Source organism: Eurypyga helias, unplaced genomic scaffold, assembly GCF_000690775.1.
Source record: "Eurypyga helias isolate BGI_N326 unplaced genomic scaffold, ASM69077v1 scaffold5097, whole genome shotgun sequence".
In the NCBI taxonomy this organism is placed as follows: domain Eukaryota; kingdom Metazoa; phylum Chordata; class Aves; order Eurypygiformes; family Eurypygidae; genus Eurypyga; species Eurypyga helias.
In genome coordinates, this window is record NW_010260947.1 from 10591 (window position 1) to 36678 (window position 26088).

The following is a 26088-nucleotide window of genomic DNA, read 5'->3' on the forward strand; positions in this document are numbered from 1 at the left end:
GCCACCACCGCGCTGCTCGCTCCTGCTGCGGGCCTGCCCACACCGTCGCTGCCGTTCCCGCAGACTACGTCCTTGGCTATTAACGCTGCAAGCTTTGGTAAGCCGTCCGTGTCTAAAACCTTAGGAGCAAGCAGAAATTATATTTTATCTTTATTTTCTGCAATGCTGAAAAAATGAGTTCCTTACCGGGAAGTGCATTTCAAGACAAAGCACACAATATTGCTTCAGTCAGGATTTTTTAATCGTATTCCTACAAAATCATGTAAACATTAGCATACAGGTCCAGAAAAATCAATATAATATAATGCTGCATAAACTGTAAGTTTAGAAGACTGTCAGGAACACCTCAGCAGCTTATAAATTAATATATACAGTAACGAGCACTCACCTTTAGACAAGAACACCTCAGAACTGAGGAATTTAGGTGCCAGAGCTTTAAAACAACACAAGTGCTCCCGCCCCAAACGACTATGAGGCAACATTGCAATCCACATGACTGCCTGTTGGTTTTCATATTAAGCATTCAGTTTAGCTGCTGAAAAGTATAAAAACAAAAGGTTTGGTAGGAAGTTTACGTTTATTTGAAATCATATAGCAAACATCCCTAAAGTAATAAACCCCCCCCAAAACAGAATACTCCATAAACGGGTTTCTAGAAGAGTGAAACTGAAGCTTACTAGGCTGCACAGAGGGATCACCGGCATCTCCACTCCAGGATACTTCAAACGGAGCACCAAAAGGCATCTCTAGCTCAAAAAAAAGTTTCAGGTTGTTTGTAAGTGGAGAGTGGTGGGTGGAGGGAAAAATGAAAGAAAGGTGCAGAGCACATAATGGGCTGATGCAAAATTCCTGCTTCCACATGCAGCATTCTGGGCAGTTTAGCTCTTTACTGAGTTAGAAAGTCATGGGGATGTAACACCATTGATAATTTAACTCTGGGCTGCTTTGATTTAAAAAACAAACAAAACAAAACACCCAAACAAAAACAAACAAACAAAAATCCTCAAACAACCAAGAAAAATAGAATCTTCAGCCTGTCTGCAACCCAAGTCACATCTGAAGTGTCCTCACAAGATTGCCTTTTACGAGATCAGGGGCACGGCAGAATGCGGGATGCACCACTCTTATTCTGATGACACATTAAACGGGAAATGTGCTGTTTTCCATTTCTCCTGTCCATACAACCATATTTCTCAGGGGAAAACATATACATATATGCTAAACATATCCAAAAGAATGATCCCAAATAAAAGGCATTCTTCCCCATGTCAGAAAACTCTCAGGTATCAGTGAAAGTCCAGACTGCATAAAATAACTAGGATTATCCTGGAAAGTCTGAACTGTGTACCCTGAAATACAAACTTCAGAGACCCTTTCTAAAGTTAAATCTATTTTTGTCTCTGAAGTAGAATTTTATGCCATCTTATTTTGGTACATTTTTCATACCTGACAAGTCACTTCCCTTCACAATGAAAATCAATATTGCACTAATAAAGATGTCTTCATTTACAATAAAGGGGAGGCCATATCCACCTACAGCTTTTTGCTGTATTTTCTTCCAGTTGTTGAGGAACAAACGGTGTTCACCTTTTCCACTGGAAATCCTGAGTAGTAAGGTGGAGAAGGTTTGGCAGAGAGCACCCCATTTCCATCACTTAATTACCAGGGTACGTTTCCCATCAGCAGTGCATCTGGAAGCACTACCATCGCTAAACCTCAGTGCCCAAAGAGCTTATTAGAAACCACTGTTACTCCTACTGCCAGAACCTGAGCCAACACTGGAACACCGGGAGCAGGAGAAACAACTCCTGCTAACTCTGCGGACACAAGCTGCAAACATGGAAGAGAGCCTGAAATTCTAACCCCAACCTCTTCCTTATGATGGGTGGGGGTGGAGAAAGCTACAGCTGGTGGGAAGGAGAGGAAGAAACCCTTAAGCTGCTGCATCTGTCACCTTCCAAGCAACAGCTTCCAAGCTGCCTGCCTTAACGGGAAGGTGCAGCGCTCTGCAGGTGCCTGTAAATGCCCCAAACTCCGTGCTGTCGCTTCCACCAGCGCAGCTCACGCAGCGAGCGCTTCATTGTAAGCCAGACTGCCAACACCTTCCAGCCTTTAATCACCATGCTGCGTTTCATGCTCACACAGCTTTTCTCTCACATTAGCCGAAAGGATCTGTTGGATGCTAGAGCATCAGCTCGCTACGTTTCCCGCTGCAGTTTTCACTGTTATTGCTAAACTGGTAATAGTGACCATGACAGACCGGAAAAATCTAACACAAAAGAGGCTAAACTTAGCAAACTGGGCTTAAACTGGGTTTAAACTATGGACTGACAAACATTTCTTTGGGCTGGCCCTGCACACAGACCTGGAAAAGTTTTATCCCAGATGTACCTGCAGCTCTGTGTCAACTATGAATGTACTACAGCAATGCTAATTTGGTATTCAGAGATCGTAACAGGACAGCTTTTACACACCTCCTGCCCTCTCTTCTGCGTTATCCTTCCTGTGCCTAAACATGAACAGGCACAAACCCCTAACAAGACCTCCTGTTCTAGTCCACAGCCCGCAGACTTTCCTCCCACTGATAGGCGATTTCCACTTCCTCGTTCCCATTATCCCACAGGGATCTCACACTCACAGGCAGGCACGCCGCGATCAAGGAGCGCTGATAGGACAAAGTGAAGACAACCAGCAGACCTTGGTTCAAACGGTACGGCCAACAGCAGGGAACCTTGAGAAGCACCCGGTACACGAACGTGCCTAAGTGCCGGTTCGGCCTCGTAACGGGCAGCACCAACAAAGCGGTATTGAAGAGTCCGATGGGAAAATGTTTCCCCCTGCTTCAACTTTGGTCATGTTTCTCATTGTCCCACCCTCCCACACCTGGCTTTTCCTCTACTTTTTCACGGTAACTTTTATGTCTGATTTGATCAAGGCATAATGTTGTGAAATGCACTGTAGCTCCTCCATTTTTAACCATTTATTTAAAAAGTGGACTAAAGCCAGGACATTTTAAGTTAAATGAGTGAAAAAGAACAATGAAGGTACCGTGGCAGTCCTAAAGAGGTAATCAAATTACAATAATTTTCAGTAGGACTCTGATCATTACGACACTTCTCCACAACCATCCCGGGAGTTACGTGGCTGCCTGTGCGCCAGCACGAAACTTACACGAGGAGTCTAGAGAAGATATCTGAAAAACGAAGGCAAAGGAGTATAGAGAAATATTCTGAAGTCTTTCAGCAACCTCCTGATTGAAACACAGATATGTACCAAAATATCCTGCTTAACAAGGTATGACGCAAAACAGATTTTCCAAAGAAATCTTTTCTGTATACCCACAAACAAGGTTTTCATGTATGGAAACACCAAATAACAAATCTTGCCTCTCAAAGGTGGTATTTTTTTTGGTTGAGTGCTATATGTAACTACCAACGTATAGTAAGTTAAGCCAATTCATACGTTATACCCAGCAATTCAAACAATATACCGGTGGGAGGAGATTAACAATATTCTGATCAAATACATTTATTTTAATCCTCAAAGCACAACCCTTTTTCTTCATCATCATCATCAGTAGAATCTGCATAGGATTCAACGGTGTTGTATATGAAAGAGTACAGCTTGACTTCTGGTCCTGAAGTAGAACAGCTTCTGCATTCTTCATTGTAGTATCTCAGCAACAACCTATAAATATCCCCTTGAAAATGAAAAGAAATCATTTTAAAAATGGAAGATCATGCCATAAAGAGAACGTATGACTGCAACTGAAGACTAGAAACGCACACTCACACAGAGAGTGGCTAGAAGCATCTCTTTAAACGGGCAGTGGAAGGGGAGGCAGACAACTGTAAGGGAAACACAACTGCTTCCAAGCTTGTTCAGAACTTGTGCTGGGCTCCCTCAACCCCCTGCCGCGCTTTCTGCACAAGCCATCTGAATGTCAGGCTTGCACACGTGCCACTTAAAAACGTGCTCCTAGTTACCTACCTTGGTCCTTCTGCCCCAGAAATGAAAGTCAATTAACAATTAGAGTGGGACAAGGGATACGCTGCTTTTCTTGTATTGCTACTGGTTAACACATCTGACCACTAACTCATCTTGCAAGACCAAGCCAGAACCACCGTAAGACAAATCTGTATCAAGAATGCATAAGCAGATTTTCCATTTTTAAAGCATTTTGAGTTATATTAAACACTTTTGCAAACCTCCTGCCTACCACACATGTCAATGTTTTCCAAATTCTGGAGCATTAACTCCCAAGTGGGTTACAAAAGGATTCTAGAAGTCTTGTAACGGAGTAACACTGCGCAGCTGACACTCACTCAGAGGAGTTCCCCACGCTGGAAACAGGTGCCAATAAACTGAGACACATTTGCTTGTGATCAGGATGTGGTGACAGGAATTCTTATCGGATAATTTCCCCTTACAGAGAGGGTTCAGTCTCTTTGCTGCATGAAAATGTATCTTTATGCTCACCAATAGTCTGGCCCTTCTCACAGAGAAAAGTGTGCATGCTGTAAATATCCCGCATCAGCTCCACATCTCCAAAGGTAAAATAAACAACGTCGCGTCCAGCCTCAGCAGCTGCCAGTATCTGTATTAAGGCTGAAACAACAAAAAAGGTTACACACATGAATACAGGCTAGAACAATTTGCTGAAGGGGGTCAGAGCACCCACCTCTAGCTAAAGGCTGCACAGCAATTTGAACCGTGGGTAGGTAAGCATTACATTCACTTTTAAAACAAATTAATCCTGGGCACTACAACTCAGACTGCTGGAGTAATCTGCTGGAGTCACTAGTGACAGCCACCTTGACTTTTCAGATAAACACTGGGCTTCAAAACCAAAGGGGTTTGTTTTGATCCATCCCTCCCCCCCAGGCAGCACGCAGCCATTGATTACCCCGTAAACACGTGTGACTGTGTGATGACGGCACCACCTGGTTTAAACTACCTGCACAGAGTCACAGACAGCGGGGTAAAAAGCACCCGTTAGCACGTCACAGCTCCCATTCCTGACACCCTTCAGGAGGACAGCAGCCAATGGGAGCCACACAAAGCAGGAGCTGACCCAACTTTTAGCTCCTAAGAGGAGATCTACGGCCCTGCAGCCTCTCGCTGCACAGTTGGAGGTGTCCATTTAGCCTACAATAGAAGTACGCAGCATGAAACACGATGGCTCGTTCTGACCCACTGCAAGTGGGTGGTGATGCCAGGATCACAATTCAGGTTACTTAACTCCCAGCTTTATGTCAAACTCGCCAGACCAAGCCGCGTCCCAAGTTCTACCAACGGCTAATGTTACAAAATAGACAGGCTTCGTTTATACGGAAAAGAAAGAAAAATGCTTCCTCTCTTGGCAACAGATTTTTTGAACATTCATCCTGAGAAATCCTCTGGGAATCCAGCTGAGCCAAGCTAATGACCACTGCAACTGGAGAAAGTGGCTCCGGTCCAGCTGATTTTCTACCTTCTCACCCACCTCCTGACTTTTCTGCAGCTCTCAGGTGCTCATCAGACATCTCCCTCAGTCAGTCCCATTCACCGACCTGGCAGAAAAGTTATACCACTAAGGAATAGAAGGGAATTGTTTTCTGCTGGATGAGCTGCTGAATTGGCTGAGCAAAGGGTTTGCCAAGAGTCAGAGCAAGGGAGGGTTCCGGACCACACCGCCAAGATCAGGGGAAGGCAGAATAAAAACCAGAACCTTTCTAGGTAGCACCATGGTATGACAAGAGCACAGCTTTTCCCCAACCACCACGGCAAGGCTGGAGGCTCTCAGCGCCTGCAATCCATCACACCTTCACTTCAGGTAACGGGAGAACAGCCCAAATAATGGACCCCAGGGGCTATTTAATCTACTGCGGCGCGTCTCATTTCAGAGCCTATGGGTGCAGTTCTGGTATTAGTTCTTTCCTTCTCTACCCAGTAAGTAGAGTTAATTAAAATGTGATTAATATTGTCTCTATAAAGATTAATTTTAAATTAAATGGTGTATGTAGGGCATTACCACCTGCTAGTGGAAACTAAATAGAAAAGCTGCTCATAGCTCAAGAATCTTTCACATTTTTAAAGAGGCCTAATAAAATACTGCATTCTTTAATCAAAAAACCCTCTTGTAAACCCCTAGCTAAAATTATAAATTACACGATTCACATGTGAAATTAATCTCAATCTGGGAATGATATTTTAATTAAACTACTGAACCAGCTGTGGATTTGGTAAAGCTTCAGTAGTTCAGCTTTTAAAGGGGCTAATTAACTAGCTTGCATAGGGGAACAGAATCTAATGAATCTTATTATTCATTCCAAACAAACAATGCAGTTTCACTTTACAGAAGATACTAAAAATAGCCCACTGTTTATTGTGAATCGCTATAAACCCTATGAAGGGAGGGTCAAAATTTCTGTCAAGAATCAGGTTTCACAATCCTCTGGGCATTAATGATATACAATACCCTGTGAACTCTCCACGCTACTGATACAGAAAGGAGCATTGCAGGAAGAGCAATAGAGCCTGTGGTATAGTGGACTGAAGGGATTTGAGATCTCTCGCCCCTCGTACCCAGCTGATGTGATCCCATTTAACTCTTCCGGACACACACTGGAAGGATGGCTGTGCTGGCAGACCTTTTACCACCCAGCGACAGCGGTAGAAGTGTCACACAGATCCCTCTGGGGAACCAGCTATCCTCAGAGGCCCACCATGCTTAGGCCCTTTATTGCAGAGGAAGGGATGTCATGATCAGGGACTCCCCCACTGCGGTACTGCTGCCTCGGCACAGCCAAAGTCCAGGCACCGGTGCGAGCAAAGTGGCACCGGAGACACGGCGGGGCATGCGGAGCGGAACTCCACTACTGCAGGCGCTACGCTGGTTTGTGGGGTGGGGTGTTTTGGTAGCGGGGGGCTATAGGGATGGCTCCTGTGAGAAGCTGCTGAAGCTTCCCCAGCTCCAAAGTCAAACCCACCTCTGGCCACAGCCAAGCCAATTAGCGCCTCTGTGATTGACATATTTGAGGGGGGAAAAGAGAGACCTGCAGAGTGGAGAGAGGAGTGGGATGTGAGAGACAGCACTCCACAGACCCCCAGGTCAGTGCAGAAAGGTGGGGAGGAGGTGCCTATCATAATGCATTATGGTGCTTGTCCAGCTATATCCACTTACATCAAATACTTTGGTGGCTCTGAAGTCTGTTACAGACCCTGACGCTATCTCTGACAGGACAAGGGTGTACATTAAGGGACGTTAAAGGAAAAAGATTTTAAGCAATGAAAACCACTTTGCCATTGCAATACACTGTCAAGCCTGTGTACTCAGCAAACGCTTCTGACTGGGGTTCAGTGGAACCACGATACTCAGTTTTCTAAAACATATGCTGAAATGAAGAATTTAGGGTGCTCTGTGAAGTGCAAAAGATTATCCTCCAGTGTAAGGAATTTGCTTATAATGAAGTGAAACCACTGAGAGGATTTGCAGTTCAGAGTAACCTTTAGCACTTATAACTGCGGGGAGTTATCGGTGAACTAGAAAAGACTTCATTCAGTTATCACACATCACATGCAGCTCCATTCTGACACAAACACACACAATAAACTTCTTCTCGTAGCTCACAGTTTACAGAAAAAGAACGAAGCTGTCTTGTTTCTCGTCAGCATCAGCCCAGTGAAAAATGTCACATACTAAACTCCTAGCTCCACACCCCACAGCACACCACTGTCATCTAATTATGTTCATTAAGTATTGATTGCTCAGAGTCAACTAAGAAATTAAGCTCAGTTTACAATAAGAGTAACTCAGGTGCAAGTTACACTGCTGTCTGTCTCTGTAGGGTCTGCTAAAGGAAGAGAAGACTTGAGAGTGCACACATGTACAGGGCCAAGAAGATGCTCAGAGGGCTGGCGCACCTCTATGATGAAAGGCTGAGAGCGTTGGGCTTGTTCAGCCTGGAGAAGAGAAGGCTCCAGGGAGACCACATTGCAGCCTTCCAGTGCCTGAAGGGGGCCTACAAGGAAGCCGGGGGGGACTTTTTACAAGAGCCTGTAGTAACAGGACAAGAGGTAACTGGTTTAAATTGAAAGTGGGGAGGTTTAGATGAGATATCAGGAAGAAATTCTTTCCAGAGAGGGTGGTGAGGCACTGGAACAGGTTGCCCAGAGAAGCTATGGATGCCCCATCCCTGGATGTCTTCAAGGCCAGGCTGGATGTGGCTTTGAGCAACCTGGTCTAGTGGAAGGTGTCCCTGCCCATGGCAGGGGGGTTGGAACTAGATGAGCTTTGAGGTTCCTTCCAACCCTAACCATTCTATGATTCTATGATTTAGATGAACTTTTCATAAGAGCAGCAGTGCTGTAACTTGCTGTTAAGCGTTAATTCTCGCAGACTTCGGAAAAAAACCATTAATCCAAAACCAGAGGAAAAGTTACATCAATGACAGCTCTAACTAAAATACAAAGTTAAAACTGAGAGAATGGTTCATGTCTTTACATGCTCTTGTTCTGCCTGGAGTTGGTACCCAAGCTGTGAAGCACCACACCTCATGGCTCCTTTCTTTGCATACAAAGTCTTTTCTTATGGGCTACCTCACCAAACGGACTCAGCTCTCGTGGTCTTGGTCAGTATGCCTCTGTTCTGAGCTCTGACCGATGGGCAGATGAAGCAAAGCACTGCGGTGAGCGATCCCTATGCTAAAAGTCACATCCACTGTTAAACAAGTAATGGTTTCACCCAGATTTTTATCAGAAACCCATACAGTAAAAAAAATATACCTGGGATACTACAGTTCAGGTCCAAGAGGCAGCCTTATGCAAATCAAACCATTTATTAAATAATCCTAACAATCATAATCAAGTATGATCAGCTTCTGCAGTAAATACTACCTCTGATATCGATGACCTGCACTGGGCAGCCCACTTTATCTAATGGAAATCAAAATACAACTGTCAGGGAATCAATGAGTATTGAAAAAAAAAAAAAAAGGTGCTCAATGAATAAAACACATTAAGAAAGGAAACCAATGAAGCTGGTAGCCTGATGATTGTTTGTCTGCCTGTAACCACCTAAAGCTGTTCAGAAAGTAAATTTTAAGTACCCTCCAAATGTTTGAAATCAACAAAAATGTAAATTTCTACTTAGAACGGTATGAATCAGGATGTCAAATTAAGTGTCGGGATCCATCAGTTCTTGAGTTGATAGGAAAAAACCTTAAACAAAGGTAAGCCTGTGATATCTGCGATGTTATAGATACCCTAATTAAAAATACAAGAACATGCAAAAGTGAGTGATAGAGCAGGCAAGTCAGAAAGCAAGCAGCATGTCTGAGTGACTGGAAACCTCCCTGGCACACAACAGTATATTAAGGTGCAAGATGAAACGTCAAGCACTGCCAGCAGGTTTGTGAAGCCTTGCAGATTCCCTGGTACTTTCAGCAGCTTTGCAGAGATACAATTCCGGGCACAATCGAAGGTGACTGCTCCAGAAAGGCCACCTGCTTCGTATGACTGAGAACTGCAACGAGCGTATTCTTCTGCGAACCAACATTCTGTGTCCGTGCTCTGGAAGGTTTCAGTGCTACAGGTCGTTGTATACCCAGCATTTCACCCTCACGTACACACCTCAAACATTAAACTGAAAACAGCATGTAAGAGCAGAATGTGTTCCTGTTGTTTAAGGCCACATTACTCATGGCCTAAGATCAAAGCCAATGAACCAGTTCTATGGACAGTTTAACTACTATTCCAATTCTCGACCAAAATGTATTAATATGAACAAAACAAAAAAAAAGTATTTGAACAAAAAAAAAAAACCCCACACCCCAAAACAGGGCAAGAATCAAAATCTAAGTTAGTTGATTCATTTAGGCATTAACGAATCGCTACAATTTACCTTTTAATCTGGAGTCCCCTCCAAAGGCACCACATCCCCAGTTTCCTGTGGCTATTGCAGAGAGATGCTGGGGCGGAACGCTGGGTCGACAGAAGCCGCAGTAGGCCTGCAGGCAGACAAGAGGCAGAAGATAAAAATGACAGGCAATCCCAAGAGTAACATCTTAACAGTCATCGGTATTGCCCTCTAGCCGTACCAAATTCAAACTACTTCAATACACCATTAGACTTCCTTTAAACTCAAGGTCAATCACTAAGGAATTTAAGGCAGGAAGAATTCTGCCTTATTTGGATCCAATTTAAAATTAGACACAGGTGCTGACTCCAAGGAATTTCATCACAGCTATCGGGAGACTTTTCTGGATAGCCAGAGCAGAGAATAACTGACAGTAGATTGTATCAAGTTTGTTGCTTTTGGGCCCATTTAGCATACATGACAGGTGAACTGCTGTGTCCAGTATTCCCGAAATCCCTCAAAACTGAAAATGAAATACAAAACGGCAGGTTGGAATACACTCCTAATGCAATAAATGAGGGTAGGAGAAAAACTTGTGATATTCCCTATGAAATCTTGAGTAAAGGCAGGTGCTTCCGCATCAAGGAAAAAGGATAAATCTTTTTGGGAAGTTTTTCAACAGTACAAAAACTTACGAAATTGGTACAATCATCTTGTACAGACTGAAGTTTTCGCTCCAATCTGAGCTAAGCTGTAAATGCAGACTCTGCTGTCATTTAGCAGGGTACCATGACTCAGAGTTCGCATCAGGAGCGCCTACACAACATCAAGGGCACGCAGCTTCTTGAGCTCTCCGAGCCAGAGCTATGAGCGTGCTTAAGGCACAAAGCACATTTGTACAAAGCAAGCTACTGCTCTGGCTGGGTGGACAGGAATTCTTCAAACTCCATCCGCCCAGTGAGGGAAATGGATCTGTGTGGCAACAGGATGCATCTTCTTTTCAGCTTTTACTTACTGGGCATGTATTTCTCAACACGCCAGGGCACAGAGAACAAAAACTGTCACGTCAGACACAATAACAAAGTTGGCAAAGACTTGGAAAGACTTCAGCAGCAATAAAGAAAAATATCTAAGTGCTATGATATTTCATAGCAAGTAAAGGGTAAACTTTATCCTTTATCATAGGATAACTTTATCATAGCAAGATAAACCAACTCACTTCTTAAAAAAAAAAAAAAAGAGAGAGAATGCACCAATATTTTAAATAAGTTTCACCTAGAAACACAGGAACATGAAAGCCTTCTGTGCAGTTTTAAAGCAGCAGCTTCCATAGGGGAGGGGGCTAGCAAGGATGAAACAGTGACATCTCTTACACATATATCTGCAAATCTTAATGCTGCAACCAGAGACAATGATTTTTTTCCTTTATTCCAAACAGATGACTTTGGACAGTATTAATCTCATTTTCTGAGCATGGGTCAAACCAGAAACAAGGGTCAGCCCCAGACAACTACCTTTTGAGAAAGCTAACTGAGAGCGAACATCTGGTTCTTCAATGGATCTTATAAAGGAGAGATGTTGTAGGCTTGTAAGAAAATACAGGTTGCAAGAAGAACCACTTTAAGTTGTTTCAATCATTTCCTAATGTCTAACAAAGTAACAGAGAAAGAAAAGAACCTCTGGACACTGAGCTGTGTCTACTAATAGATAATATACTCGTGTTGCAAAGCCTGTGTGCATATACTGTGCTTACTGAGTCCTGATTTATTAAATCATAATAGAAATAGAGTTGCAGCTTATGCCATCAAGTTTTCACCCACAGCAAAATCTTAAGGTTAATACTAATTTTAAATCCAACTCAAAAAACCCACGACAGCACATTCAAAAATACTTGATTTGGCAAAACATTATAGAACCTCCAATAAACTTCATAAAATTTTTACTGTAGTAAACAGAGAATTAAGTGAAGCTTACAATTGTCTTTAAATACTGATCAGACCTGAAACAACATCAGCCAAACCAACACACTGTATAAAAGTAGCGTGGATCTACCATGATTTATTTTAAAACTCCAAACCCAATCAATAACACTGAAAACTGTAGGCAGATCATAAATTCACTAGAGTAGGTAATTTGAATTTTGTACTGAGATATCACTGAAGTTTACAGAATTCATTTACTGTCTTTTTCAGGGCTAATTTCATTACCAACCATGAAGAAACAAGCTGATGAATGTTACTTTAGTCAAGATGTTAAGGTTTATGACTAAATTAAATTAGTCCTTCAGCACTGTACATCATGTGGGGGGGGAGAAAAAAAAAAATTACCTTTCAGGTATCTCCCTTTTCCTCCTGAGAATTAGGCACACACTGCCCTACTTTTAAATAGATTTGAAATGCAGCCTTTATTATTCTATATTCTCCTATACTACAGAAAGCAAGAGACTCACAACAGTAGTATTGTGCCCTTATATTTAACACCCTTGCTAAAGCAGAGGCCCACTGCACCTATAAATGTAGAAGCACAGTAAGGAAACTATCGTTTGCATGTCTTGAACCCAAATACAAACACACGAATGTAGCGTAACCGTAAAAGCATTCTTGTACACAACTGCCCAGTAAAAATAGCATTGCCACTGCTATAACAGGCCACAGACCTTTCAGTGCCTATCCTTACACTAACCATGCAAAGCCCTCATTTGGGCCCATTAGACTTATTAACTTAGGAGAATTTGCTGTGTGAATGGGAGATTGATACCAGGCATCTCTTGTTAGGAGATAAAATTGATGGGTGGGGTAACAGCAAAGGCCTTGAAACGTTGGCACGGGTTGGAAGCTGAGGCCTCAGAACTATAAACAGCTCGCTGATGGCAATTACCAGTCACTGAAAAAGTATAACCTCAGGAGCTGGGACTAAGTAGGATCAGCAGAGCCAATCACGGGGAGAGAACTTAAAAAAATCAGAATTTGGAAGCAGGACAGGGAAGAATTAACAAAAATGTATACACAGATTTCACTTATATTTTTCAAAGTTAAATACAATACACCTTCGAATAGTGTATCAAAGGACAACAGTCATTCTGTTCCATAAGATTCTGCTGTAAGATCGGACAGCCAAACCCTGAAGAACACCTCTTACACAAGACACAACTAAGCAAGAACTTCCTCAGCTGAAGACAAAAATACAAAAGCATTGAGAATGTACTATAAGCATGAATGAAGCAGCTTTAGACTGCAGGCCGTTCTAAGAAGTTACTGGCCTTGTTGAGCTCTCTTCTAATTTTCTCCGGACCAAACTGATCAAGGAAACGTCTGAAGTGAAAGGCATCTATTGCAACAATTTCAGTGTAGCGTCGCTGCCATTCATCCCTAAAATTGGGGGAGAAAAGTAGATTACATTAGTTGTTTAATATTCACCACATAATTGTGATCCAAAACAATCAACTCCCTGCAGAGCTTCTCTGTTAGGAACAGCTAGAAAGGTGAGTGTGTAACAGAACATGGAGCACTTTTACCTTGTGGGCCAGGAATGAAAGCAGCATCAGAAACGAGACAGGTCTCCCTATAAATTTAGAAATACTCTGGCTAGACTTTGAGCACAAACGTGAAACAAGTCTCATTACACAGCACTATTTATTAAGTACATAGGAACACCGCAAGGTCAGAGAAAAACACTTTGGCTCTGTCTTCCTCCAGCTTTTCAATGAGAGTACATTGTGTATGTTCCTACATCAGATGCATAATTCTGTCTCTATACTATGACAACATTGTTGGAGAAATAAATTCAAGAGCTCAGAGCTTTCTACTCAGTTTCCCGACACTAAATCTTATTTTGCTGCTCATTAGCTGCACTGTGGCACCTGAGGTATCATTGTTAAACTTACTGTGACATTACAGCCCACAGTTCAGTCAGTGCCTTCAGAAGAATTTGGATTAAATACATAACTGTAAAAGATGCTGGTTTAAGAACACACATATTGGCAAGGTACCCTTTAATAGCATTAATATCTCATTATTAATACGAGATAACTTTCTTTGCTTGTTGGCTCTACTGAAGAGAGCAGGGTAAGAGAGTCCAATTCTCTATTCAGGCAAATGCTAGGGAATTAAAAGCATCATGAACGCACCATTTTTTCAAATTTACAATGCTTATTTATTCCTTCATTTGAAATATTTATATGGAACTTTACCTTGGGGTCTTATCTTCGTGGCTTCTTGCCCAGCGGTAAGTTTCTGCATAGCCTGTATACTCACTGTACTGCTCAGTACCTGAAACACAGCATTTTCTGCATTACATACAATCTGTACAGATCTTTTCACTTTGCAAGTCTTTCATAGGCATCACTGCTTCTCTGAATGAACATGCAGCTCTTGGAAGCAATGGAAAAATAGAGATCCATGTCTGCGCCAAGAGTACAAGATCTTCCTGCACCCAGCAGAATCTTCTTTTCCCCAGCTGACGTGTAGCACCCAACACGGAACACCAGAAGCGCTGATGTGCACATGCTGAACTGTACGCGACGCTAACGGTTTTCAGCTTTGCCACTCTCGTTCAATAGCTCCTCCAAAAACTGCCTGTCATCTTAAAGGTTTACTGGCTAATACCGGGTTAACAAAGACTGAGCCTTCACGCCATCAGCATTTTGGTTTTCTGTTTTGAGGCTAACTACCTGTCAACGTGACGATAAAACACTCACTCCACCACTGAAAACGTGGCAACCCTCCTTCATCACAATGTAGCAAACGCCTGGGCTGGCAGTTTAGGAAACACAATATAAACGGACTCAAAAGTGTATGTGGCGAGCTCTAGGTTCATACATTTAACTTCTCTAACAAAATCATGAAGGCAAAGAAAACCCTGATGGTCAGGCACCAAGCAGATTTCCAACATGCCAGTGCTACCCAGTTCATTGCCAGACAGTCTCAGGGGCCTCTTTACATAAGGGAAGGTAGGACTGTTAAGCTTCCTTGTCTTGTTGCCCAGTACACCTCTTTCCCTTGTTATAATTTTGTTCTACATTTGTTCAGCACGATTCCTGCACTACAGTTCCCGACATGAATTCCCAGACATCCCAGTAGTGAGCGAATCGAAAGGCCGCTGATCTAAGCCGCGGCGGTCAGTACCAAGAAGCTCCTTCTGTAAAAGCTCCAGGACCCCAAAAACCATGGTCGGGAACACACTTGGCTGCTCTGTGAGACAGCCCAGCAGGGTATCTTGGCAAGCATGAAGGGCTGTAGGAAAGCAGAGCATTAAAAGACCTCCAGTAACTGTAGCTGTTACGCTCTGCTATGCCAACTTCCTTCCAAAGGTGTATCCCAGGACCAAGCAGGAGAGCATTTTAACTGAGAGTGGGGAGCATAACTTTTCTAAAAGGCTATCACCTTATTTTACCAAACTTCAGGACTTTGCTTCAAAACCCAGAGATGCACACACGCTTCAAAGAAATACCCCTAAAGTAACATCGCAGTAAAACCACAGCTTCTCCCTTTGTTCTGAGCTCGAAACAGCTAAATTTCAAAAAGTAGGGGACTGAAAAGAATACCTGTTGGGAATATTTCAGTTTATACAGGTACAATTTGGCACAAGTTATGCAAACAATAGGAGTAAAAAGAGAACTGTTAAGCAACCCCTTAATTACAGACAGTGACACCAGCTATGCCTCTAATACAACAGAAAAACAGGTTTCAGAAAGACGTGTAAGCTGACAGCATCTGATTGCTAAGACAAAAGATGTCTAACTATCACACAGATCAGTGATACTCTGAAAATACGAATGTCTAATCTCAGTTTTTCAACCTCTAAATTGTCCAACTTCTATCAGAAACGTAAAACTATTCCCCTTTAACCTCACCTGACATGGGAGTTTGAAAGCTTCCTTTCAGCAGTCTCGAGCATAGGAAACTTAAGAACTGTTTAAAACAATGTAAGATATTTTCCCCATCTACCCAACTTCACTCTAACTGAAAAGCCTTATCAGCGCTTCTAACTCATCTGCCCTATCACCCACTCCTGATTTATTTAGATTTGTCTAGATGACTGACTATACTGAGGGCACACAAATTCCACTCAAGGCTATTTTGAAAAGCTGCTATGCAAAGTGAGTGAGCTGGTAAAAGATTCCTCACCACGAATTTACTTCCTGTTACAAAATCCAAGTCCCCAAAATGATGATGGCAGATTCTGCCTATATATTTACACACATCCATGCCCTCATCACACAGGACAACTATGAGCAGCTTAAATATTCAGAAGCCAGCTTTCTAACCAAATTGTAGGCAACCAACCTTCAGTAAGGCTTCTCCTGACGTTGGCAAAAATCAGGTTTACTGGAATGCTTGGAAAAAGTGTCTGAGCAAACAGTAAGAAAAGACAGACAAGGGAAGTTGGACTTTTCCGAGAGTTCTCTCTTCGGGACAACCTAGCAAAATTCCCACTCTGAAAAGAAAGCATTTCCTTTGGTGTCTAGCACATGGAAAGAAAACACTAGGTTATCAAGGTATTCTAACAGCCTCGATGAAATGGCAGTCAAAGTATTAAACTGACTTTTTCAAGGTTCAGTGTTTTCATTAGTTTTTATGGAAGTGCAGTGTCTGATGACGAAAGCACCAGGAAGCAAACAAATACATATATATATTAAAAACAAGCAAACAAATCAATAACAGAGAAACTCAAAGAAGTCACAGACTCTCAATTCATTTACCAGAAACACAAAGTTAATGAAAATCAATGGATTTTCATAAGTGAAGCTCAGGAAATTTGTCAGACAAAAATGGTTATTCAACTAGCAGCACTTTTGCCTGCGAACTACTTGGATACAAACTGCTGCTCCTGGAAGAACAGAAGCAGTACGGGATAAAAAATTGGATATCGTAATGTTTCTTTTTTCCTACAATTAAAAAAAACAATAAAGGGGCAAAAAAAAGCCAAGCCACAAATACGGTATAGTAGCACTGTTCCCTCAGAACATGAGAGACAAACTACAAAACCTAAACAGCCTGAAGTCAAAAGAAAGTACATACCAATACCATTCAAAACCACATTCTTTGTGAAAATTGTAATAGTTACAGCATCGAACAGTGAAATTGCCAAGTGATGGTGCTTATGGGACTGCATCCATCTCAGATGAAGTTGCAAGTACTACTAAAACAAATATACCTTCTCAGACTCCATAGTCTAGTTTTCCATTTGCATACGATCTGTATGGCATTATGAAGTTCCCAGGAACTGGGAAAACCCCACCGTACTGTCCTTTTAGTATCTCTTATGAGCTAAAAATCATACCTCTGAAGAGGCAGTTCCACTGGCATGGAATAAAAAGGAGAACATGTGAAAAGCACAAGAGTACGGTTTTGTAGCCACTACTATAAAAGCACATTAACTGCCAAAAGTGAATGGAAGGTTTTTCTCTCCCTTTCAACCAGTTCTTTTAATCCTTATCTTCTACCACCCATTAATCTCGTGGCTCTCCAGACAGCAGCACGACCAGCCTGCTAAATCCCTTTGAAAAAAAACAATCTTTCCCCATTTGAGTAAATTTTCAGCCGAACCAATTATCTGAGCTCACCTACTGCACAGGTAACATGCCCAGAAGTCTCCAAAAGTGCATCATTAAGATGCAGTCTGAACTGGCTGCTCAATTTGGAGATTTAAAGGAAACACAGAACACAGCTTCATCTGCCCCTAACGCTGCCCGAGTACACACAAATGGGAAGAAAAAGGGGAAAAAACCCTGAATGAAACCCCCCGACACTTATTCACAGCTCCAGCAGAAATGCAGCTGTGGGAACCTTTGGCACTGGTGCTGACACGTCTGCAGGTAGATGTCTGTGCTGAAGAACCTGACTGTTTGCACGACCAGTTCCATACTCATTACAGCAGTGACCTTAACCAGATACTGCGCCATCACAACAAATTTAATTTCTCTCCAATTTCTCAGACTCTTCTGCAAATTTAAGCTACATAGTTATGCCCATTAGGCTGCTGAGTCAAGATGCATCATAAAAGAATGTCATTTATCAACAGGATTGTGACACGCAGTGGAGACTTGGCTACGAACCGAGGTGGAAGAGCTCCAGGGATGAAATGAAAATGATGGAATGGCCATTTCCATTAGAGAAGAACACTATCACAAACATTCACTTAGTGTTTTCCCCCCATCAGCTATTACACAGACTGATAGCTGTGCTCTGTGTTTACCCTCCCCAGAAGGCAGTACTTCAATATGTTTATCTCATTACAGCATCACATCCAAAATACATGCAGAAATCAGCCTTGGCTGAGAAGTTTTCCTTTTTTTAAAGATAATCACAAAAGCCAGTTTATCAAAAAGTTTTCAAAGAAAAAGCATTAATTTTGGCAGGGTAGAAAACCAAAACAAAACGTTTTAAAAAGGTTACTAAGGATAAGACTGAAAACAAAAAATGCTCTGCCCAGCACAATCAATAGCTCCAGGACAGGGTAAGATCCAAGCTCGATTTTCTACTCTGTGTGCATGTGGGATAAAGCACAAGGGTTTTGGAAGGACCTTTCCAAGAAATGTATTCCAATACCTCCACAAATTTCCCGTTTGAGCAGCTCAGGTAAATTAAATCAACATTTTTAATATAGCAGGCTGAGAAATATAAAACACACAAAATCTATTACAATATTTGCCCAGAGGATCTCTCTGGTTAGGTGGGGATTTTTTTTCCCCCTTTATAGCTGTTGTTTAGAGTAAATTAAAAAACATTATAGCATCATTTTCTTTTTCAGCAATGAAGCATCTAGCTGCTCACTGTGTTACTGTGTTCCCATGTCCAGAACCGAGACACACACAGCACTGTCTGGGCCTCTTCAGTTCTTAACAACAGCATTAGCTATTTTGATGCTAACTCTTTTGTTCCAGTGGGCAATAAAACATCACCAATTCCCTGACAGAGGTGGAAACACAAGGAAAAACACCTCCAGCGAAGCACTGAACAGAGAGCACTTCTCCATACACAGCTTCTCGACAACATACTGGGAGAAGAATTTTTGATATTATAAACTATGAACCCTAAGTAACTAACAAACAACATAAACACACGTTTGTAAACTACAAGATCAAAATCTTTAAGAGACATGTCCTGACTTTCTACATTTTAATGGATGCTGATTTTTTTCCCCTCTTCCACTTCCTCCCCTTTCTGGTAACCTGAAGGTAATTCCTCTTCTCAGACAGAGTTTTCAATCCCACTGATCAAATCAAACGTTACAAATTCCAGACAGGATCAACCCCCCACCCCTACTTTATCATAACAGAAGCATCACCTGCTAATAGCTGGGACCAGGTAAAAGCTGGTAGCTGTGGCTTTTGCCTATATTGCCCAAGAGTATGCTTGCTAGGCCTAAAGACACTGAGTCCTCAGAGGTGTATATAGGATAAAGAGTCCTGCCTGCTTGCTGTCCCTTCATTTTGTTTGTTTGTTTGTTTCTCAAAACATCTATTGGAATAGCGACCCTATGCTCTGTGGGGTGAAGAAGGAAGTTCTTCGTCAAGTGAATGTTGACTTTTTTTTTATCCCCTACTGCATTTAAACATACTAGACTTCAACTTGAAGTATATTTCTGTATATAAAGCCAGAATAAGATGTGAAACATTTTCTGCAAAGACTAACCTGTGATGATAAGACATTCATTGTGATCCAGGACTTCCGTGATGAGCCTCGACACAATCAGTTCTGGGTTGATTAAAAAACGGATTTCTTCTTGCACTAGCCCTGCCCCGGTCACACCACCTCCAACAAAACGGTTTGCAAAATCAACCTAACAAAAAAATATTCAGGAGGATTAGGAGATAAGCAAACAGCATAAAATCCTTTCATTTTCCAAGGTAAATAAAATCTTGTACACATTTCAATAATACTGCTGAAATCTGTTGCTACTCCTAAAAAATATGAGAAGCAGGACAGGGGCTGATTAACAGCATGCCTTTCTCTTTTTTCCTTTCTACTTCTTAGAAACCTTAAAATGAGATATCACACAGCAACATAAAGTTTTGTCTCTCAAGTACTCTGAATCCAAGTTGTATGGGTTTTGTTTGAAGAGAAAATATTTAAGAACAGAGCACATTTCAGTATACGTGAAAGATGGAAACAGCAAACTACAGTACCCTTTTTGCATTTTATGGACATGGAAGAATTATGAAGTTGTCTTGTAATAAGCATTCTGCCCCAGCTGTCCACACTGAAGCATTTTTAGCTCAGTGTTGCCCTGTACCAGTTGTTTTTTACCTACAAGAATCTCTTAGGGATTTTCCTTAAAATGCACTTCAAGGCAAGTCATTTGGATCATTAAGGTTTCTGCTTGAAACAGAGCAGTTCTGGACTATTTTTTGCCGTGATAATACATATTTTACAAATTACATTTTTAAACAGTCAACAGTTTTAAAAGTATTTGGTTTGTTCAATAAAGTGAATACTAATTATGAAAATCAGCTGCCCATATAAACGTCCAGCTTTCCCCCTCGGCTCATCAGCAAGCTTTGAGCTGTGCCACCTGGACAGCAACTCTGACAGTTAACAGCTAATGAGTTATGATTTGTCCTGCAGCAATACCCAGGGAATGCGAGATACCTCCATTACCCCTACTGCTCTGCAAGCCCCAAAGCACAATAGTCCGTTCCCTCTCTGAGAAACGTAACAGTCATGTTGGACAAAGCAGAATAAACCCAACTAACCAGAGAGGAGAACAGTAAGATTACAAAGGTAAATTCATGTTCGGTTGGTTTTTTTTTTGTAAAAAAAATGTTTAATTTATTCCATATTTACACATTAACTGTTCAAGTAGGAAATTTTGGCTTTCTACTGTTTCTAGCATCTGCTTTTTCCAGAGGAAGTCCTCCTATTCTACCTCTTCCTTTGCACCACTTGCTCCTGGCAAAAGAAGTCTGAAATAATTTTGGATTACTGAACTCTAGAAGGGAACTTTTTCTTTTAATCATTTGAAAACTCAGACATGTTTCTTGCTATAGATAGGGACGGGACATCCACCTTAGGAATCTCTTTTAGCTGACTGGCTCCCCAGCTGAAACAGTAATGCTGACAGCAGTAACAAAGTCGCCTGAACTCTGACCAGGTCACTGTCTGGGGCACAAAAATAATTTTTTAAAAAATAAACTGAAACCCTTGACAGCCTGAAGCTTTGATCTTGTCAATCTTTGATCTTGGTTTGAACCAAAGGACCTGACACTGTCCCGGGCTTGTGATTCTTCTGTCAGCTCTTTCTGTACCAGGTAGATGTGCAAACCTAGATGAGCTGGGGAGTACTGACAGTACTAAGACTGCCCACGGAATTAATGGAGATGTGTCTTTTACACTGCATAACATCTTGGCATTTAAGTCAACTGAGGATAAACAAATAACTTCAAGTTGGCAGACCACAAAAGTATGACAAAAATATGACATAAAGCCACATTTACTGTTCCGTGTGCTTACCTGCAGCATACCTTGCCCATTGCTTTCAATAGTGCCTTCATGGGTGACATGCAATCTAGACAGTTTTTTCTGAGACCTGTCATTGAGGGAAAATGTTGTACAGAAAGGATGGTTAGAGACTCTCCACACAAAGACATCCGTTTTAAAAGAAAACCCATCCAAACCCAAACTTATTACACATCTTAACATAAGGCGGTTAAAAAAAACACCTGATAAAGAAAATGCATTTGCCTTCCAGAAACAATTTGTAAAGGTTTAACAGACAATTAATTGTTCAGTTTCTCCACCTCTTTCACCACAAAACCTCAAATTTGAAACCGAAGTTCTACACTTTTCACACAAGTTTGTACCCCATTAACTTGCTAACCAAGGAGCTGCAACACTCCTGTTTTCATGCTGTGCATCACCCAGACTTCATTATATTTCCTGACACTTCTGAAATCAAGCCATCTCTCTCTTCTTCCCCCACTCAAGCAACAGCACCAAAGATGTGCTACTGTTTCAGCAATTCACTTCAGACTTGTCGGTTCACAGGCAAACAAATGTTCTGGAAAACTCTGGGCACTCAAACTACTTGTGGCAGTTCAGCCACTTCCCTCTGTACGTCTCTCCATAACAATCTGTACAAAACATTGTTTTCTGTAGTACTTCCATATTCCATATGGGTGGGATTCGGTGGTCATTGTTTTAAGAAATTGTTTACATTAACAGGATGCTTGACTTACCTTTCCCAGTCTGGAAATTCCTGGAGACACTGCCTTGTAAACGTCACCAGTCCCGTAGGTTCTACAGGCAAACCAACCCCAGAGGAAAATAGTATTAACTGCTGGAGCTCTAGTCCTTTGACTATTTTAAGTGGTAAGTTTTTAAAATTGCAAACATCATTCTTGGCAGAAAGACAAGAGCTTAACTTTCCTCAAGAGCAGCTTGAATCTTCCCCTGACAGCCCGTGCTTGAATTGAAAACTACCACCAAGCCCAAAATATTCAATTCTCTTTGGAGTTTGAGTATTTTTCTTTTTCCAGACCCAGGAAAAACTATTTCTTATGTGGTTCTCACTTTAACTGTAAACACTACTAGAAAGAACCACAAACATTATAGTCGAAGGACTAAATGTGCGTACTGCTGGAAATCTGAACCTTGATTCAGCCTCTTTAAGCCCGTGATTTTAATGGCTACCTATGGTGTTAAGATCCCTCTTGCATGCAGTGCAGCAAGCAGTTGCATGTGTTACAAACATTATATATAAATATACATGTGTATAAACATACGCACACATGTATAAATACATATGTTTATTTATATAAAGGGTGGTGAAAACATCTCCCTATATATTTTACACATCCCCCACATATATCTCAGAAAAAACAGAATAAGCTCTGTGCAAAAAATATAATTGCATGCACCATCTATATGAGAAGTGACATTAAAATGAGTATCAGTGTACTTAGCAAGCTGGTCATTATTACACACTTCCATCATAATGCTGCAGAGCTATTTCCAAATTTAATGAGATTAAATTTTTCATGTATCAGCTTTCTAGTTAAAAAAAAAAAAAAAATAAAGGATGTACTTTTTTCTGTGACTCTCCTAAAATAGCAGAAAAGGGTCTTAAGTTTCTCGGGCTTCCGTGGTGACCGTCCTTCAAACAATCTGAAAAATCAAGGAATAAAAGCAATTAATTAGATTTCCGGGATATCATGCACAGTAATTAGGCTACTTAGTAGTTGTGCTTTGATTTTTTTAAGCATTACGCACATATTTTGATTAACCTCCCATTTAAATACTGTGGAAAGAAGTCCCTAGACAGCCCCTCTGTAACATGGGTCTTTAGGAGTGGCAAGTTTGTTCACTTGCTGAGTTTCTGATTAAGATGCTACGTGAATGCCTATCTCGCACTGATTTTGTAATATCAAAAATATGATTTCAATCTGAGCATCCAGTTAAGCTACTAGATTTATTTGGAATAGACTGGCTCAGATAAAAAGAAGTGACCAAGAGGTAAAACGTGTACATGGAGTACTCCAAGATACAAACGTCTTACCCTACTTCCAGCTCAGCGAGCTGCAGACAAGGATACAATGGAACCATATTGCCTTCAAGAGCTGCACTGCACCAGCAGTGTTTCTAAAGAAAAGAATCCATCCCCACCAGAAACAGCTTCATCCGCTGGGCTCCTACTGCCATTCAAACATTCATTTGTGAAAACCTAAGCATTAAAAGCAGCATCCTATTTTTAGCCATTAAGTGAACGTATTCTTTTAAGGTTAGCTGAAATACTTTCACTGCATCATCTGTCTTCCAGCAACTTGAACGCACATTACTTAATTCCCCTTCCAACAAAGTGACAAGGCATTGTTATTGGCAGCGCATAATGGAATTTATCTGGAAGGAAGAATAGTGGTGACTTCAGAAATAACATGCTTTGAGTAGGAAGTTCACTAAAAGATGTCTGATACAGTGAAAGCCCCGAGGATGTAAGGCTCCCCCGCAATAAACAGGCTAAGTAAAGGAATGACACAACATTATTCATTTGTTTCCATGTACTGGAATGACAACCTGCCTTTAAATCCAGAATGCTGTCAGGTGAATTTAGCTTTTAGTAGTGATGTGAACTAGATTCTTTCAGTATTTAAAAATTCTTATGAAGTATACATGATGAAGACATCAGTTTAATCCAAAAATCTATAGTAAATCAAATAAACTCATTTTAAAAAGGTGAAAAAGGGTTTACAACTTTTTTTTTTTTTATTATTCTCTGAACAACCAGTCAGGACTTTAAAAAGACAAGCTCCAGACTTCTCTGGTCTATTTTAAAATGGGCCAATATGCAAGTTCTATCAAGGTGGGGGGTGTGTGTGTCTTTGCTAAATGCATACATTCTCTGAGCTTTCATCTGGAAGTATATCTGGATTCATTTGGGATGGATTCTTTAAACTGGTTCATTTACCTATTTATCTATTAGCCCAATCATGCCTTTACTAGGTGTTTTTGCCTCTTTACATCAAATCAAAATGTTCTTTGCGTCACAAAGGCAATACCTTATTTGGCACAAATAGTGGGCTGGGGAGGAGAAATCCAGAACTGGAAAAAAATCACGCCCGCAGTAAGTCAGATCAAGCTAAAAGGCAATGACAAGGCAGAATAACTGCATTTCATCCTTCACAATCACTCAAAGTGAAGTCACTCTGTCAATTAAGAAATTTCAACCAAGTTTTTTATTTCCTTAAATGTGAAGTGTTCAGCATTGGCCTTTTCTCCAGTTAAAAGCTGTCATAAATAACCTTTCTTCCTTCTCCCCTGGGATCAAAGCTAGAGTAATGCTGATTCGCTTCTGAAAAACCTCATTTACAGCACATAAATATCCCCAAAACACTACCTCTAATTACAGTAACAAGAAGAGATACCTGTATTTCAGTTCTACCCTACATCACTGGGTAAAAACCACAGGGCGGCGCAAGAATTTGAAAAGCCCTGGTTTCTGGCACAGGCATCCCGTGCTGCAGAGGGATACTCCACACAGTAGGGACAGAACAGCGCAGTGGCATTCAACAATAAACTGCATTTTGACCTAGAAGCTAAATGCATCCAGTAGCTACATGTATCAGATCCCGACATCTTTTACAGCAGCTAACACAAGAACTCTCATCACCCTTCTCCTCACAGTTTTTATTTCTCTTAGCCATGACATAATGTAAAAAGTACTTTCTCTTTGAAAATCCACTGCCATGGTTAAATATATTTTTAAGACACCACTAGCCTTGAACATGCATTCTGGGACTGAATCCACTACAAATGTTAGCCCAAAACAATGTACTCAAAAAAATAACCATTTAAGGCAGGTTGAAGACACCATATCTGATTAATATGCTCGGATTCAGCTCATATTTTTGGTGTCTAAAGTTTACCTTTATTAGCGAGCTAGTGGCAAATTGAAGATGGCTATCTCCAAACATGCTTTTTATCATATATGTTTACAATACACAAACCACTAGAATATTACACAGATTCACAGAGTGGTAGGGGTTGGAAGGGACCTCTAGAGATCATCTAGTCCAACCCCCCTGCCAGAGCAGAATCACCTAGAGTAGATCACACAGGAACAAGTCCAGGTGGCTTTGGAAAGTCTTCAGGGAAGAAGACTCCACCACCTCCTTGCATATTTTAATATAATCACACGAGACAACTCGTGTTTTCAGCTCCAATGAAGTGCTTTACACCACTGTTTTAAAGGCCAATCATACCAGTGGAAAAATCCCCACAGATTTTAATGGGCTACAAATTAACCTTTAACCCTCATACTATCCCATTATTTAAAGTTACTGATATTCACTCAGTTGAATTTGACAGCTTCATATGTTGTTTTTTTTTTAAACTTCTGAAGAAATCCTATTACAACGACCTCAGCAATGCAGGAGACATCCAAGCTATGCTGAAGTCAGAAGAAGAAAGAAAAGCACAAGAGAAAACCCAACTCACGCCCCCAGTACACGCAGACAGCTGAGCTTTCTTAAGCACAGCACAAAGTAACCAGTCATCTTTGTGAATGCAACAGTAAAAGCAATTCGCCTCCCAAACATGGAAAATGGCCCAGTCCCGCCCCATTAACGTAAGTAAGGTTATAAGATGGGGAAGTCATGAATGTTTTAACCTTGAGTGTTGCTTCTGAAATGATCAATTAGGAAATGTTATAAGAAGTTTTATTTCTGAAGCAAATGTCTATTCTGAAGAGCAAAGCTAGATGAGGGCATCAATAAATATTTCAAAAAAATATTCTTCAAGCTCCAAGACAGATCC

General features: G+C 41.3%; 1 protein-coding gene across 1 annotated transcript in view; it reads right to left on the minus strand.

Annotated features, from left to right (window-relative positions):
• Positions 1-3495: 3495 nt before the first annotated feature.
• The window catches only part of PARG (poly (ADP-ribose) glycohydrolase), a 58627-nt gene continuing 36034 nt past the window's right edge, over positions 3496-26088 (minus strand). The window contains exons 9-17 of the mRNA XM_010155190.1: positions 22865-22944; positions 22017-22077; positions 21292-21367; positions 19474-19621; positions 14028-14106; positions 13098-13206; positions 9884-9989; positions 4480-4608; positions 3496-3700 (exon numbers count right to left, since the gene is read on the minus strand). Coding sequence (XP_010153492.1) covers positions 3534-3700; positions 4480-4608; positions 9884-9989; positions 13098-13206; positions 14028-14106; positions 19474-19621; positions 21292-21367; positions 22017-22077; positions 22865-22944 — 955 coding nt within the window. The 3' untranslated portion in view covers positions 3496-3533. The remainder of the gene's footprint in view (positions 3701-4479; positions 4609-9883; positions 9990-13097; positions 13207-14027; positions 14107-19473; positions 19622-21291; positions 21368-22016; positions 22078-22864; positions 22945-26088) is intronic.